This window comes from Oreochromis niloticus, linkage group LG16 (assembly GCF_001858045.2).
Source record: "Oreochromis niloticus isolate F11D_XX linkage group LG16, O_niloticus_UMD_NMBU, whole genome shotgun sequence".
Classification (NCBI taxonomy): domain Eukaryota; kingdom Metazoa; phylum Chordata; class Actinopteri; order Cichliformes; family Cichlidae; genus Oreochromis; species Oreochromis niloticus.
The window spans coordinates 13,168,317-13,183,476 of NC_031987.2; the positions used below are offsets into that span (position 1 = coordinate 13,168,317).

Consider the following 15,160-nt stretch of genomic DNA (forward strand, 5'->3'; position numbering starts at 1 on the left):
TGTAGGAAACCTTGCATGTGTGAAACTGTGTTGGAGATATGTGTTTCCAACACTCACTGAAATTAGGTCTCAGATATCTTATTTTAAAACTTACTGATTTCCACACCCCAACCTCTCTTTTGATCTTTGTTTTAATCTCAGTTAGCGATCAATTTAATCCCAGTTGGGTTTAAATGCTTGTGCTTATGCTTGTGCTTTCAGGTACACATCTTGCATTTATGTCAAATCACCCTCTGACCTATGTGTGACCTCTGTTCCTTTTGTTCATTACATATGATCACTCCTATGCTGTTTTACTCTTTCACTGTTTCGAGATTCCCCCCACGAGCCTCAAACGTGGTGGGAACTCAAACAGTTCTAGCGATATTGTCAAAGTCCTCCTTGAGCTCACTACTGTCCCATTAAAAAAAAATACAAGAAGAAATGACATATTCAAGAAGACATCCGAGTAGACATCTACAGTCTACAGAAACATTGATAAATGGAAACACAGATGGTTTACAACAAGGTGCAAACCAGTCGCTATACTTAAGATGAGGAAAGCCAAATTAGTTTTCAAGGGAGGAAACAGCATTTGGTGACACCCATGAGTTCCAGACATTGAACTTCATCCAAGTATTGAAAACAATTTAAAGTTATGTTAATTTTTCTAATTCATTTTGACCTTCTGGAAAACGCTGTTACTACAAAACCTTTGTAAAACATCTTGAACTAAAGCTGAAAGTCTACACTTTAATCAGACAATAATTATTTTATATAAAATCCACTTTGTTGATGGTGTACAGAGGCAATACGACTAAATTTTGTCTTTGTCCAACAATTTGCACACGCTCACATGCACACACACAAGGGAATACCAACTAAAAGTCTGTGATATCCCTGTAAATGCTGACAGAGGGCACTGTAGCTCTATCGAAATACAGGGGCTTTAAAATGTGCAGAGCCAACACAACTATTGTCTTGAGTGCTTTAATACCAACTGACAAAAACAAAACAGAACACGACCACTGGTGCCTTCTGTGAACAGAATGAACCAATGCATTATTTTAAAGGTGAAGCAGCATAGTGAAGCAGCATAACGACAAGTGATTTTATTTCAAAGCCAAAAATCTCAGACCACTCATTCTAATTGGGAACTTATATTACACATATATCCCAAGGAAGACCTCCCACACTTATAGATCTTGGTTTTAGTCATGTTTTGTCATCATTATAGTCATATTAACCTTTCAATAAATTGTAATTTAGAAAGATAGTGACTAAACTAGATATCTTAGATTATAGAGCTTGCTTTTCCTTTGCTTTTTATCCAGAAGAAAAAAAAAAGCAGACTTATAACAAAGACTGTTTAAAAGAGATTCTATATCAACAAACCCAATCACAGAACTGGAGTTACACCCAATAACAAGTGTATTCTTAGTCTTTCTTTCTTTCCCCAGGCAGGTAATCTCCTAATTTAAACGCCTTAATAAATTCCTTAATACTTTGTAGTGGTTGTTTATATACTATGAAAGAAAGTAAAGACAAGCTACATTAACTTTTTCATGCCTATGTGCTTACAACAGCCATTACTAGAAAGATTATGTTTTCAGATTATCCCTCAGTTTGTAATCCTTGGTTCAGTTTGACATCCTTTGACACTGTCTATGATTTCTTTCTGGAATTTCTTCAAGTTTGACCCAACATTGACACTTGGACTCAAGGATGAATTGATTAGAAGTTGATGGTCAAAGATTAAGATCAACATTTTTCTGGTCCTAGCTAATTCTTACAAAAATATCCACAACTTTAGTGTTAATTTGAACATTGAACATTATAGTCAGCTGCTTTAGCTCTTTATCTGTTTGTGGGCATTTTTCGTACTACAGCAGAGGGCTAGTTATAGCTAACCCCGAGTCCCTGAGTTTAATACAATCTTTCTAGTAAGGAAAGTAATTTTTAATATGTCTTTACATGTTTGATATTCAGTTTTGTAATGGGGAATTATTTCTCAGTAGATTTCACAAGAAAGTCGAGTACTGTGGATTTATTGATACAACTGAAAGTTGTTAACTAGCTGTCTAGCTCTCTGCCTAGTAAAACATTCCAAGAGCAACATTTTACTAATCTGAGTGGGTGTGTTGTGATGGTAATCAGGGTAAGTGGGGAGTATTTGTGTTTGTTTCTGTAAGCATGATCGTGTGTAGGAGGAGGATTTTTTTTCTTTCTTTTCTTTTGGCTTTTTAAAAAAAGTTGCTTATAAATAATATTTTAGGTTAGTGTTTAAAGATGCAACTAGCTTTGGTGATAAAGACTGGCTAGTGCTCGGTTTACTCAGTGGCTGTGGAGAATTTCTAAACAGACGGTCCAGTTCTATTTTTGTTGTGATTACTCTAATCGTTCAGGCCCCCTGAACTTCCTGCTGTGCTTTTTGCATTTATTCATGAGTACTGATGTAGCATATCAAAGGAAAGAGATTATATGATTATCTTGACTGCCTATGGTCTGGTTGGCATTTTGTATGTATGTTTTTCCCATATGCATGCCAAACATCAATGGCACCAAATTTCAGTAGGTGGATGTTTGACAGTCATGCAGTACTACTCTTAGATAACTTTTTCTAAAACCCTTTTAAAGAACATATCTACAAGTCTATAGATTCTGTCAGTTTTTGGTAGTCTGTATCCTGTCCAATTTGTATTGATCAATTATGGCCATTAGCAGGGCTTAAAGTGGAAATTACAATTTCTAATGTGAGTCCTCTGCTTTCCTGGAGTTTACTGCTCAACTTACCCCCCCCCCCAAAAAAAACCCCATTGTAATTTATTTAAATTGTTGAGCTGTTTACAGATTATTTGATTTTTTTTTTAATCTGTCAGAGGGGGCTGACATATGATTTACTGTAATCACTGCACTTAATAGTATATACTAATCTTGTTGTTGTTCTCATTTTGCCAACTATATGTTTTCACTGAGAATCCATTAAAAGTTCACAAGGACACAACTAAATTGAAAGTACCAGCAGAGAAGTCACAGGGATGCACACAGACACTGTGACAACAACTGAGGGGAAGGACAGGATTATTTATAGACAAGTCAGGCAATCAAAAAGTTGAACACAGAAAGATAATGAGGCACAGGTGGGTCGAGACATGGATGTGAAGACTACCAATGACAATGAGACAGGAGGGGAAGTAAAACTAATTGCAAGACACAGGAGACAGATTATTCTCAATGTAAAATTGCAAATAAATGACAAACATGGCTGAAACATAAAAATGTGAGTAGATTTAACAGATTAGAAATCAACAGAGGATAGGACAAAGGGTTAGTAAAGGGAGGTAAATAAACTCCATAATTACAAAACTAGGAATCACTAAATACACAGAAAAACCCTCCTAAGACCCGAACTCTTTCATGGCATGCAGTTTTAATTTCTCTTTGCTATTTAGGCTGATTGGGACCTGATGAATGTAAAAACAAAGAATTACCACATTTTTATTTTTATTTTTTTTTTTACAAGATTTTTGTTTCTGAGAAAAATGAGATCCACATATGAGGACATTCGTTTTAAATTTTGATAGAACAGTGGCAGTATAATGTCCTAGTGGATATCAGGCCCTTGTAGAGCAAAATGTTATATTTTGGTCTAGACAACCCAAAATGTGTTGTCCACATATGTGGACACCAGGTCCTAGGAGGATACTAAAGAATATCTGAAAATCAAAACCTGCTAATAACTAAGGACTCATAATTTAAGGATTGGTGCTGTGAATAACAAGTGACTTAACTATAAATAATACTTAGTGTCTGATAGGAAAACTGATAAATTGATAACTGATAACCCTCTGTTATCTGTTAGATGCTGATGATAAGTATGTCGGGTTTAACATGTGTATATGTGGACACACACACTTCCTTAACTGAGCTACTATCTTCACAACTTCAGCTGGAATGAAGGCCAATCAGTGGCACATGAAAAATTAACTTGCTTGACATTATTATGTATGAAAATGCCAGTCACATTTAATTACAGAGGACCCACTTTAACCCATGGCCACTGGGAGTATATCTGGTGGGACACTTGGCCAGAGTTATCCTTGTTAACTAAACATAAGTATATTTAAATTAAGTATATCCGACAATCATCATGCCAATGAACCTGCACTTAAAGGAGGTTACATGTTCCAGTAGATTCAGTGGCTACTGTGTGAGGGAATTTCTCACATGCTGTTAGTTGGTTCAGCCCAAGGAGCTTGCCTTGCATTGTATCACTGATACTCAGGGAACAAACAAGCTCACAGTAACTGGTGGGTGACAAAAAATAAGCCTTGTAATTATTAGTGAATATAAAAATGTATATAGTGAACATAACTCTAAATTTATAAGGTACGTATAAAACGCTCTAACAGAATGCCTTAAATTAAAACTTATCCCAAAAGCTGTAGCTATATTGTGAAATAGCCCTCTTTACACTACACCCCTAGGAATACCAGTGAAGTGTACTGCATATTAAGCATAGGGACAAAACCTTCTTACTACAACTCTGCATTCATCACAGGATATAAACTGGACCAAAGAACATTTTTCAATCTCATTTTCTCAATTTACTTCTTTATTTTTTAAAGAACACATGGTGTAGGTTCATTTGTGTTTAAATCAATGTGTTTGGTAGAAACTATCTTGGCATAGTGCCCTACCATGGATATGGATATCATTTTGCACACATGAGAAGCATGGATGTTAAAGCGACATGTACACTATAAACACACTATAAACAGGCTGTTTGAGATTTATGCTCATATTATGATTGAAAAGGAATTCAGTAAAAGATCAATTTTCTACTCTTTCTATGAACACATACATTTTCATTGATTACATTGTTATTTCTGCCTGTATGTGCTATAACACATACCATTCTGCCGTCACATTGAGGCCCCAATAGACACTTCGTTGAGGCTAAAACTTTATTTAGCAGAATTTATCTTCAGTGTTATTTCTTACCTTCATTTTTGTAACTACTGGAAATCTGTCATTAATTCAAAGCTTGAGGTTCTGACTTAAGTTATTTTGTAGAGTTACTGTTTGTTCAAAAACAATCCATTTCAGATTTAATGATGGTGATTCTGTTCTGAGACCTGTGAAGCTAGAGACACCAGCAACTATAGTCAACTGTCTTCCAGGGGTCAGAGCAGGCGACATTTGAGGAAAATTTAAAACTGCTGGCTAAGTGTAAGGGTATTCACATTGGCAGTAATGACACCCGGTTACGTCAGTCAGAGGTCACTAAAATTAATATTGAATCAGTGTGTAACTTTGCCAAAACAATGTCGGACTTTGTAGTTTTCTATGGTCCCCTCCCCAATCAGACCAGGAGTGACATCTCCTTAAATTCCTCTGAGTGGTGTCCAAAAAACTATGTCAGCTTTATAGATAATGGGGAAACTTTCTGGGGGAAGCCTGTTTGTGTTAGGAGAGACGGCATCCATCCCACTGTGGATAAGCAGCTCATTTTTAGAAATCTGGCCAAATATGTTAAACCCTCCAAAATGTGACTATCCAGAGTTGGGACCAGGAAGCAGAGTGGCAATCTTACACACCTCTCTGCAGCTTTTTCCTCCCATTACCTCCCAAAACCCCATCCCCTTAGAGGCTGTGTCAGCTCCCAAACAGAGAAAAAAAAAACTAAAAATCAGCAAAAAAATCACAAAGAAAGAACAATACACCATCCACATCTGAACCAAAGAGTAAAACAGTGAAATGTGGATTACTAAACATCAGGTCTCTCTCGTCCAAGTCTCTATTAGTACATGAGTTAATAACTGATCAACAAATTGATTTACTCTGTCCTTACAGAATCCTGGTTACAGTAGGAGGATTATGTTAGTTTAAATGAATCAACCCCCGAGTCATTCTAACCATCAGAAACCTCGAAGCACAGGCCGCGGGGGCGGTGTGGCAGCAATTTTCCACGCCAGCCTATTAATTAACGAAAGACCAAGAAAGACTTTTTATTTCACTAGCTGGGCCCACGTCCTCATTTTAGGTTTGACTGCGTTTTAGTAGGTAAAGGTGAATGCTGGGACATGAACTGAGGTGCGGTTTGGGGAAGGCCTCGAAGGGGACTGGCGACGGCTCCCGGGCCTGGCAGATCACCGTGTACTAAATAGGAGTGAAGACGTTCAAGAATAGAGAACAAGGAGGGAGGGAGGGTGGGCCACGTAAACGAGAATGAACAGCTTGGAGAACTGGGGGAACCTATATAGATGACAACCGGAAGGAGCGTGTTTGGAGGCGTGGTTCCGCTCCTGAAATTCCGATACATAATCTCCAATAATTTGAAAGCCTGATGCTTAGCCTTGTTCACCCTAGCTGGTAAACTCAAAAACCAGTCTTATTTGTTATCATCTATCGTCCCCCTGGGCATTACACAGAGTTTCGGTCTGATTTCTCAGACTTCTTTCTCAGATTTAGTGCTCAGCTCAGATAAAATAATTATTTTAACATCCATGTAGATGCTAAAAATGACAGCCTCAACATGGCATTTAATCTGTTGTTAGACTCAATTGGCTTCTCTCAAAATGTAAAAGAACCCACCCACCACTTTAATCACACTCTAGATCTTGTTTTGACATATGGCATAGAAACTGAACATTTAACAGTGTTTCCTGAAAACCCTCTCTTGATCATTTCCTAATAACATTTACATTTACAATAATTGATTGCACAGCAGTGGCGAGTAGATTTCATCACAGTAGATGTCTTTCTGAAAGTGCTGCCAATAGGTTTAAGAATATAATTCACCCACTGTTATCATCTTCAATGTCTTGTACCAACACAGAGCAGAGCAGCTACCTGAACGCTACACCAACAGAGGTCGATTATCTTGCTAATAATTTTACTTCTTCATTTTGTATGAATCTGAATTCTGTAGCTCATGTGAAAAAGAGAGCCTCAAATCAGAAGTACTTGACTCCCTGGTATAACTCTCAAATGCGCAAATAAAGCAGATAACTCGAGAGGAAATGGCATATCACAAATTTAGAAGATCATCATTTGGCCTGGAAAATAGTTTGCAGCTTTATAAAAAAGCTCTCCATAAAGCTAGAACATGTTACTGCTGCAGCAAGACTACTGACAGGGACTAGAAAGAGAGAACATATTTCTCCTACTTTGGATTCCCCTCACTGGCTCTCTGTTAAATCCAGAATTGAACTAGAAATTAAGAATTAGGAAGGTCTTGAATAATTGGGCCTCATTTTATCTTAATGACCTTATGGTGCCATATCACCCCATTAGAGCACTTTGCTCTTGGACTGCACACTTACTTGTTGTTCCTAGAGTATTTATTAGTAGAATGGGAGGGAGAGCCTTCAGCTTTCAGGCCCCTCTTCTGTGGAACCAGCTTCCAGTTTGGATTCGGGAGATGGACACGATCTCTGCTTTTAAGATTAGGCTTAAAACTTTCCTTTTTGCTAAAGCATATAGTTAAGGCTGGATCAGGTGACCATGAACCCTCACTTAGTTATTTTGCAATAGGTGTAGGCTGCTGGGGGATTCCCATGGTGCATTGAGTATTTCTTCTTCAGTCACCTTTCTCACTCACTACGTGTTAATAGACCTCTCTGCATTGAATCATACTTGTTATTAATCTCTGGCTCTCTTCCACAGGATGTCTTTTATCCTGTCTTCCTTCTCTCACCCTAACCGGTCGCAGCAGAAGGCCGCCCCTCCCTGAGCCTGGCTCTGCTGGAGGTTTCTTCCTGTTAAAAGAGAGTTTTTCCTTCCCACTGTCGCCAAAGTGCTTGCTCTTAGGGGGTCGTATGATTGTTGGGTTTTTCTCTGTATGTATTATTGTAGGGTCGGCCTTGGAATATAAAGCACCTTGAGGCAACTGTTGTTTTGATTTGTCGCTGTATAAATAAAATTGAATTGAATTGACTTGAATTCATATTTTTAAACCTGATTCTTTGTTGGCATTTATTTGATGCTCTTTGATTTATTTATTTTTTCATTGAGCAATTGGAATCCATTTTAAAGTTGGGTGCAGACAAAGTAAAGTCAATAGACTATTTAATTTATTCTCACTCTGTCTGTAGACCCTCAGCTGTGAAATTGCAGAACAGAAACAGAGGCAATATAGACACTTTGAAAACACTGAAAGAGGATGTCTGCCTGAAGTGCAAAGTCACACCACTCTTGCTATTTGTTGTGGTGCATATATGTCTCACAATGTGTATGTGTTCTATACGTATGTGCGGGCCACTGTTTCTTGTGCTAGAGGAAAAACACATAAATGTCACACGTAAAAACTTCCAAAGATACTAATCAGTCATCCTTGACCTTTTGAGAAATGCTTTACAAATTACAGAAAGGGGTTTTGAAGCTGAGACACCTTACTCTGTACTAAATCACTCTCCAATTACACTTGGCCTTGTAGAGCTGTGTCCTGGATTAGTTATAGTTTTTTGATTCTTACTGTTTACACAGGATTTATCATCATGACGTCAGTGGCTGACAAAAGCTCAGAAGATCCAGTCAGTGACTTAGATGGAAATAAGCAAAATTGCCATGCAGTGGCATCTGGCAGACAGTCCGTCGTGGCCAAGGTCAAAAAGCTTTCCATTTTGTGAAAGCACAAAGATGTGTTTCTGCTCAGTATGTGTCATGACCACTTTCAGGCTAGTCTTTTGGGTTTATTGATAGTTACTTAGAGTCCAGCCATGTGTATCACAACATCTCTCAGTCAGGAAGTTGCAGCAAAGTTCATTACATTGCCCAGGACTGATCTGAGCTCTCCTACAACAACTACAGAGACTTCATTTCTATTGATCAAGTTTTTGTTTTGTTTTTATTTTTGTTTTGTTTTGCTTCAAACAACATGGTATGAAGTGGCCCTCTAGCAATATTGCACTCTACTATTACATTCCACTATATCAAAGACACAGTTATAGCGTCGGACTCTCTGACACAGTGATAAAAGAAGAGTTTAGCTTGTGACCATACAGCTTGTAGATGTATAAACTGAACGCTTTTGTTATTAAATGAAAAATACACAGCACTTCACATAAAACGTACAGCAGATCAATGTGGCATTCTGAACAGGCAACTGATCCAACATGTCCAGTTTAAATACATTTTTTAATTGTTCCAAGAAGAGTTTGGCAAAATTTGATTTTGCAGTGTTATCAGCTTTAAATCACAGTAGAGGCATGGATATATATATATAGCTCATATGTAGAAAAACTACCCCAGAGTACTCCACTGTTCTGTAGTATGACTAAATGAGATTAGTGAATAATTTACCTTAGACAATAAATAAAAGGATAACACATTTCTTATGTAAAAAGTTAACTAAATATTGTTAACAATGCTTGTATAACATAATGTTGTACAAGCATTGAGCTCAATTATTAAATCAATTAGTAAAAAATATCTTTTTTGTCATGTTTTTCTGAATTGTTTTACAGAGTTGAAGTACTGCGTGCTATTGAAAATGCTTCTCTGAGAAACAATTCCAAAACATCACACATAAGTGTTCGATATGAATAACAAAATAGAGTCCGGACTGCCTTCAGTAGTAATTGATTGGTTCCCAATATAAAAAACATGAAAAGGTATTGATACAGTCTGTAACGTAGACGGAAAAATAATATATCAAAAATCATTTTATATTAAATAAATATTTAAATAAATATCAGGTTTGTGTGTTATATCTTTTATAATAACCATATGTATAGGCAGTGGTTTTCTGTCAAGACAACTTAAATCTAAAAACAGATATGAATTAAAAAATTCCAAAGTAAATGTTGTCTTTCATTTGCCTTGGAACATTTTAAGACAAAAAAATGTTCCAGTGCTGTCATGAAGCTCCATGCCTGTTAATAAGTATGGTTGTGCATCCTTTACATCACTGCCATCTTGTGGCTGCAGATGGCTACACATCCTGAAACTTGTTTCAATCTCATAAGAGGCTGCAGCTCTCTGTTTTGAGGGTGTGTCCATCTTTTATTTATTGGAGCTAGGGTAACTGACTGGTTAGCAGCCTTTTTTTTTCTAGTGGTTTGTACTGGTCTTTGATGGTAAACAGATAGGAGAGCAGCGTGTGAAGCAAACTGCCATTGGCTCTGCTTTCACTGATCTGAGACCACTTGCTATGGAAACAGAGCTAGGACAGGCAAGTAAACGAGCATAAGTGATTTTGACACCACCTTAAAGAACATGTGTGATGTAGAGAAGCGTGAAAAGGTTGATAATAACTTCTTTAGTACATTAGAGAGGAAAACTGTGGCAATGAAGAAGAGGACACAGCAGCTCAGACCATGTCCAATCTAATAAAACAGACAAGTTGAGTAGATGCAGGCTCTGCCAGCACTCAAACTAGCACATATGAGATTGTCTGGATGTCATTTTGCCAACACTCCATCTTCATTTTTCATAAATAAGTTCAATCCCTCCTTTACTTATTGACATTTAACCATCTCCTCAACCCTGTTTATTCAACAGTTTTGTAAAAATTACTATTTTATTTGAATTTACTTAAAAAATCAAGACTTAGGCCTGTGTTTCTGACCTCATGAATTACTGTTTCTTTGCTTCTTGTTTCCCCCCCAGAGATATGTGGTCCTCATTGGAGGACTGCACTGCAATGATATGATTTATAGATTATAAATTATTATATAATTTTTGATATTCCAGTGTATTCTAATAATAAGACTTTATACATGCTGAGGTGTTTCTTTGCTTCTTTTCCCAAAGGAATGATTTGAAAAATTTCCTGCACCACTTGCATTGTCAGCTAATAATAATATATCTTTTTGATAATTTATCAGATATTTATTTAACTGTAGTACAATTCTTCAGCCAGGAAGGAGTGCACAAAGATAAAGATTTCCATGTAGAGTGCAGGCAGGCAATGCAAACGGCATGTTTAAATCTGATCCTTTTTAACTTCTTAAATTGACAAATAGTGGAAGAAGATTTTTTTGTTTGTGTTTGTATTGTGTGTTGGGGGAGTTATCCTCTTCATGCCTTTCAATAAAGGTCACTGCACCCCACTAAACATACCTGTTCAACTGCACATTAACATAAATATCTAACAAACCAATCACGTAGCAGCTACACGGTGGATTTAGACATGTCCACATGGTCAAGGCAACCTGCTGAAGTTCAAACTAAGCATCAAAATAAGGAAAAAAGGAGCTCCAAGTGTCTTTGAATGTGGAATAGTTCTTGGTGCTGGTCTAACTATGTCAAAGACTGCTGATACACCCAGATAAGAATCTCTAGAGTTTACAGAGAATGGTTTGAAAAAGTGAAAATATTCATTGAGCCACAGTTTTCCAGGTGAAAATGCCTTGTTGATGTCAGAGGTCAGAGGAGAATGGCTAGACTGCTTTAAGCTGGTATCACAACAATGGTAACTCTAGTTGTTACAACAAAGGTATGGTACATTCAGATGACAGAGTCAGAATTCTGGCAAAGAACAACAAAAAGCATGTTGCCTTGTATCAGTGATGGTGCGATAGTGTAGGAGATGGTAATTCTTGACAGAATTTGTGCCGCTTGGTATCAACTCAACTCAACTTAAATGCCACACCCTACCTGTGTATCATTGCTGACCATGTCCTGTCCATCTTCTTACAGCTCTGTCCAAGAGTATGTATCATGTCACAAAGCTCACTTCTTCTAAGCCTCATTTCTTGAACATGAAAATGAGTTCACTGTCCGGAATTGGCCTCCACAGTCACCATCTCTCAATCCAGTGCAGCACCTTTGGGATGTGTTGGAACAAGAGATTCCCATTATGGATGTGCAGCCAACAAACATACAGCATGCTGTCATTTCAATATGGACCAAACACTCTCTGAGGAATGCTTCCAGCACCTTGTTGACTCTATGCCATGAAGAATTAACAGATTTCGGAAGGGGTCCCAGTACTAGCAAGGTGTGCCTTGTAAAGTGTCCACTGAATGTATGAAGCTGGTGACAACTGAATAGATTCACAGTAAATCAACAAGCTTTGTTAATTTTTTTTGACGAACTAGTCATCACTTTCTGTCCCTCTTTGACGTGTAATTCGTATGCATTTGGTAGTGTCTTGGCTTGACACATTCACTAGTTTACAGTTAACACCTATTTGACAGTTCTGTATATGTATGCTTTGAGAAATCACACTTACACACTCAATAAGCACTGACACTATGTTGGAAATACGTGGGGGTGTTTACAATCTGTGGACCCCCCGTTTCTCATACAGTAAGTGACTCTTTTCACTACTGAAGAACTGTGAGATATGCAGTGATGACAAGTGAAACCTTCTCACGTTCTCTTGACTCCTCCTGCATACCCACAATTGGTTTGCAGCATAAAAACTTTATCTTAGAATCTGTTGAAAACAGCACCTGACTTAAAAGAGATTCTGCGGTCTAGAGGCAGTTGCATGTTTTGTGGAGGGGGTGGGTGTTTGAAACACACACACATGCACACCACAGAAACACAGACAGCGTGTGTCTTTGTGTGTGTGTTTTTGAAAATCAAAATAATGATAAGATATGTTGCTGCTGTAGTTGGATTTATTTCTTTGCTGTGCCTCACATGGCTTTATGGTTCTAAAGTATTAGTGGCGAAACAATGACTTGTGCATTAATAATCCAGGTGCTCAGGTCTTTTCATTACATTCAGGTAATCTTAATCTTAATGGTGAGATAATTCCTGGACTTCACCTTAATAATCAGATCTCTGTCACCATACTTTTTATTTTTTTTAAAGTGAAAAAATAGATACATAAAAAGCTATTTTTACAGCAATGTTACTATATATAAAATTATATGATTGTTTAGCCACTATGTGTGACAAAGTATTGATGTATTTCCACGTATTTCTTAATGCTATAGGTTTTTACACATTGTAACTGAAACTGCTGCATCTCATTGTGAAACTAAAACAGTATCTATCCAGCTCCAAACCCTGATGGTTTGTGACATTATAAAATGCAATGCAAAATATAGAACCTTAGACTTCAAACCAAGATATCTGATTGCTGGCTATTGACTCACTTAATTCCTCCGATATCAAGTAACTGTAGAGCAGCAGTTTCGCAAAGAGCAAAATAGCAATTACGCAAAACATCACAAAATAATATTCCCACAAAGATTTGTTACTTGTGAGAACATCACATGAAGCATCAAAAAGCAACTTTTCCTCTCACCGTATCAGCCTCAGAAATGAATCATGTAAATTCACATTTCCAGACTAAAAGCCAGGTAATGACAATGCAGATCTAATCCTGTAGCTGATGCAAAACCTTGCAAAATCGATGCAAACTTTTTAGTTCTCATATCACTAATAGTTGTATTGAGCTATGTAAAATATAAATGGAAATGTATACATAAATCCCAGAAGGGATATATACTGGCTCAAATTTACATACATCCCACAAAAAATTGGCTACATTTGATCCTTTGGACTAAATTTAACGATCAACAAGTTTTTGGCATTTTGGTGGGGCATGGTATGTGGCATGGCTGCGGGTAAGGCAGACACACTGAAGCGGCATCAGCAATCATCACTTGTATTAAAAGAGTGAACTACGGCCTGATTGGGGTTGTTGTTGGTATGTGTCAGGCTGTGACCTGTGGAGCAGCAGCCGACTGTGTTTGTACAGCAACCGTGTGTAAATAAAGTACGCCACAATGCATGTACATGTTGTTGCCGTGACATAATTCTGGCTGGATATTTGATTACTCTTTTTGACAGATGGAGTTCATTTAAATTGCTTGGTTACCTGGCATGGACCAAGCTTTTAAGTATAGTCTACAAATTTTCAGTAGGGCTGATGGTTCCAGAAGCTTAAAGTAAGTCTGGTTTCTCCATTCCCAAAAAATTGTGTCCAAGTTTCAACCATCAAGCTGCAGATTTGAGGTGAAGTTTAAGAATTTGGAATTTGGACCTTCTTTTTCATTATTCCATCCATATTGTGCAGTGTACGAGCGGCAGCAAATGGCAGCTAAACAGCCCAGAGCATGATGCTACCACCACCATGCTTGACAGCTGGTACATTATTCTTAAGCTTGAAACCTTTACTCCTCGAAACATACTTCTTGTAATTGTGACTCAGTAGCTCAGCCTTATCTGATCATAAACACAAAAGGCATTTGGCTTGGCTTTTTTGGCAGCTGCAAATCTGAGTCGAGTTTGAAGGCCGGAGCAGGAGATATCTCAGAGATGTTCTATTAGATTTAGGTCAGGCCAGTCAATGGTATCAATTCCTTCATCCACTGGGAAATCCTCTCACCACTTGAGGCTGGGGATTGTCGCACACCAGGAGGAACCCAGGACCCAATGAACCAGTGCAGGGTCAGACAGCTGGTCCAAGGATTTCATCATGATACCTAATGGCACATGTTGTTCCTGTTTTGGGGGTTGTCTCGTTTTTTCCTCTCTAATGCATCTGTGGTTAATTTCAGTGACAGCAAAGCAGCTGAAACCACATAACAACCCCCTCTGCTACTTAACTAACCAGATCAAGTTTAACCAGAGGTTTAACTGACTTGAAGCTATATCCTACCGTTCAAACTTTTTCCTTCATTTTACTCAGAGTGCTTTTGTTGCCTAGCTCATATATTGCCCAGCAGGATATTTGATTATTACAACAAAAAGGTTATTTAAGACAAAATTATGTTAAGTTATCTTAATGACCAGTGAAAGTCAAGCTTCGCATTCACATTTTGTCTGAATTCTCCCAGATCTCTGAAATGAGATTCTGTCAGCTGTGATAGGAGTAAAATGACTTCCTGATTGATCAAAATGTTTCCACCATTTAATCACTCCCAATTTAACCCATTTTAAATTAAACGCACTCTGGGGGCATCATCACTGTGACATGGCTCTTAATATATGAAATATTTGCCTATTTTCTCCTGCAACCAAAAACAAGAAAAAAACCGGCGTGCAATAAGGAACCACATTTGCAAATTGAAAATGACTGATTGTAGATTATTTAAGGTTATTTAAGGATAAAAACTAATGGATTCAATCCACAAAAAGGGCATTTATTTTAAACTTCTCCTTTTTCTGTTTTCTGTCTAAAACCTCATACATAAGTGAGAACTATGCCACAGCTGTTACCATGAGGTGAGAAATGTAGCTTGTTGGTCTCACATTAGCAAATACCCTTAGT

General features: G+C 37.6%; 1 protein-coding gene across 4 annotated transcripts in view; it reads right to left on the reverse strand.

Moving 5' to 3' along the window:
- ikzf2 (IKAROS family zinc finger 2) overlaps nucleotides 1-12,025 on the reverse strand; it is a 38,768-nt gene extending 26,743 nt beyond the window's left edge. Inside the window, exons 1-2 of one of the 4 annotated variants that reach the window (XM_025903890.1) lie at nucleotides 11,866-12,023; nucleotides 11,584-11,752 (exon numbers count right to left, since the gene is read on the reverse strand). In XM_025903890.1, the coding sequence (XP_025759675.1) occupies nucleotides 11,584-11,678 (95 nt within the window). In that variant the 5' untranslated portion in view covers nucleotides 11,679-11,752; nucleotides 11,866-12,023. Of the gene's footprint in view, nucleotides 1-11,583 lie in introns of all 4 variants that reach the window. The other 3 variants (XM_025903891.1, XM_025903889.1, XM_025903892.1) reach the window with 3 other exon arrangements.
- Between the last annotated feature and the right edge of the window lie 3,135 nt (nucleotides 12,026-15,160).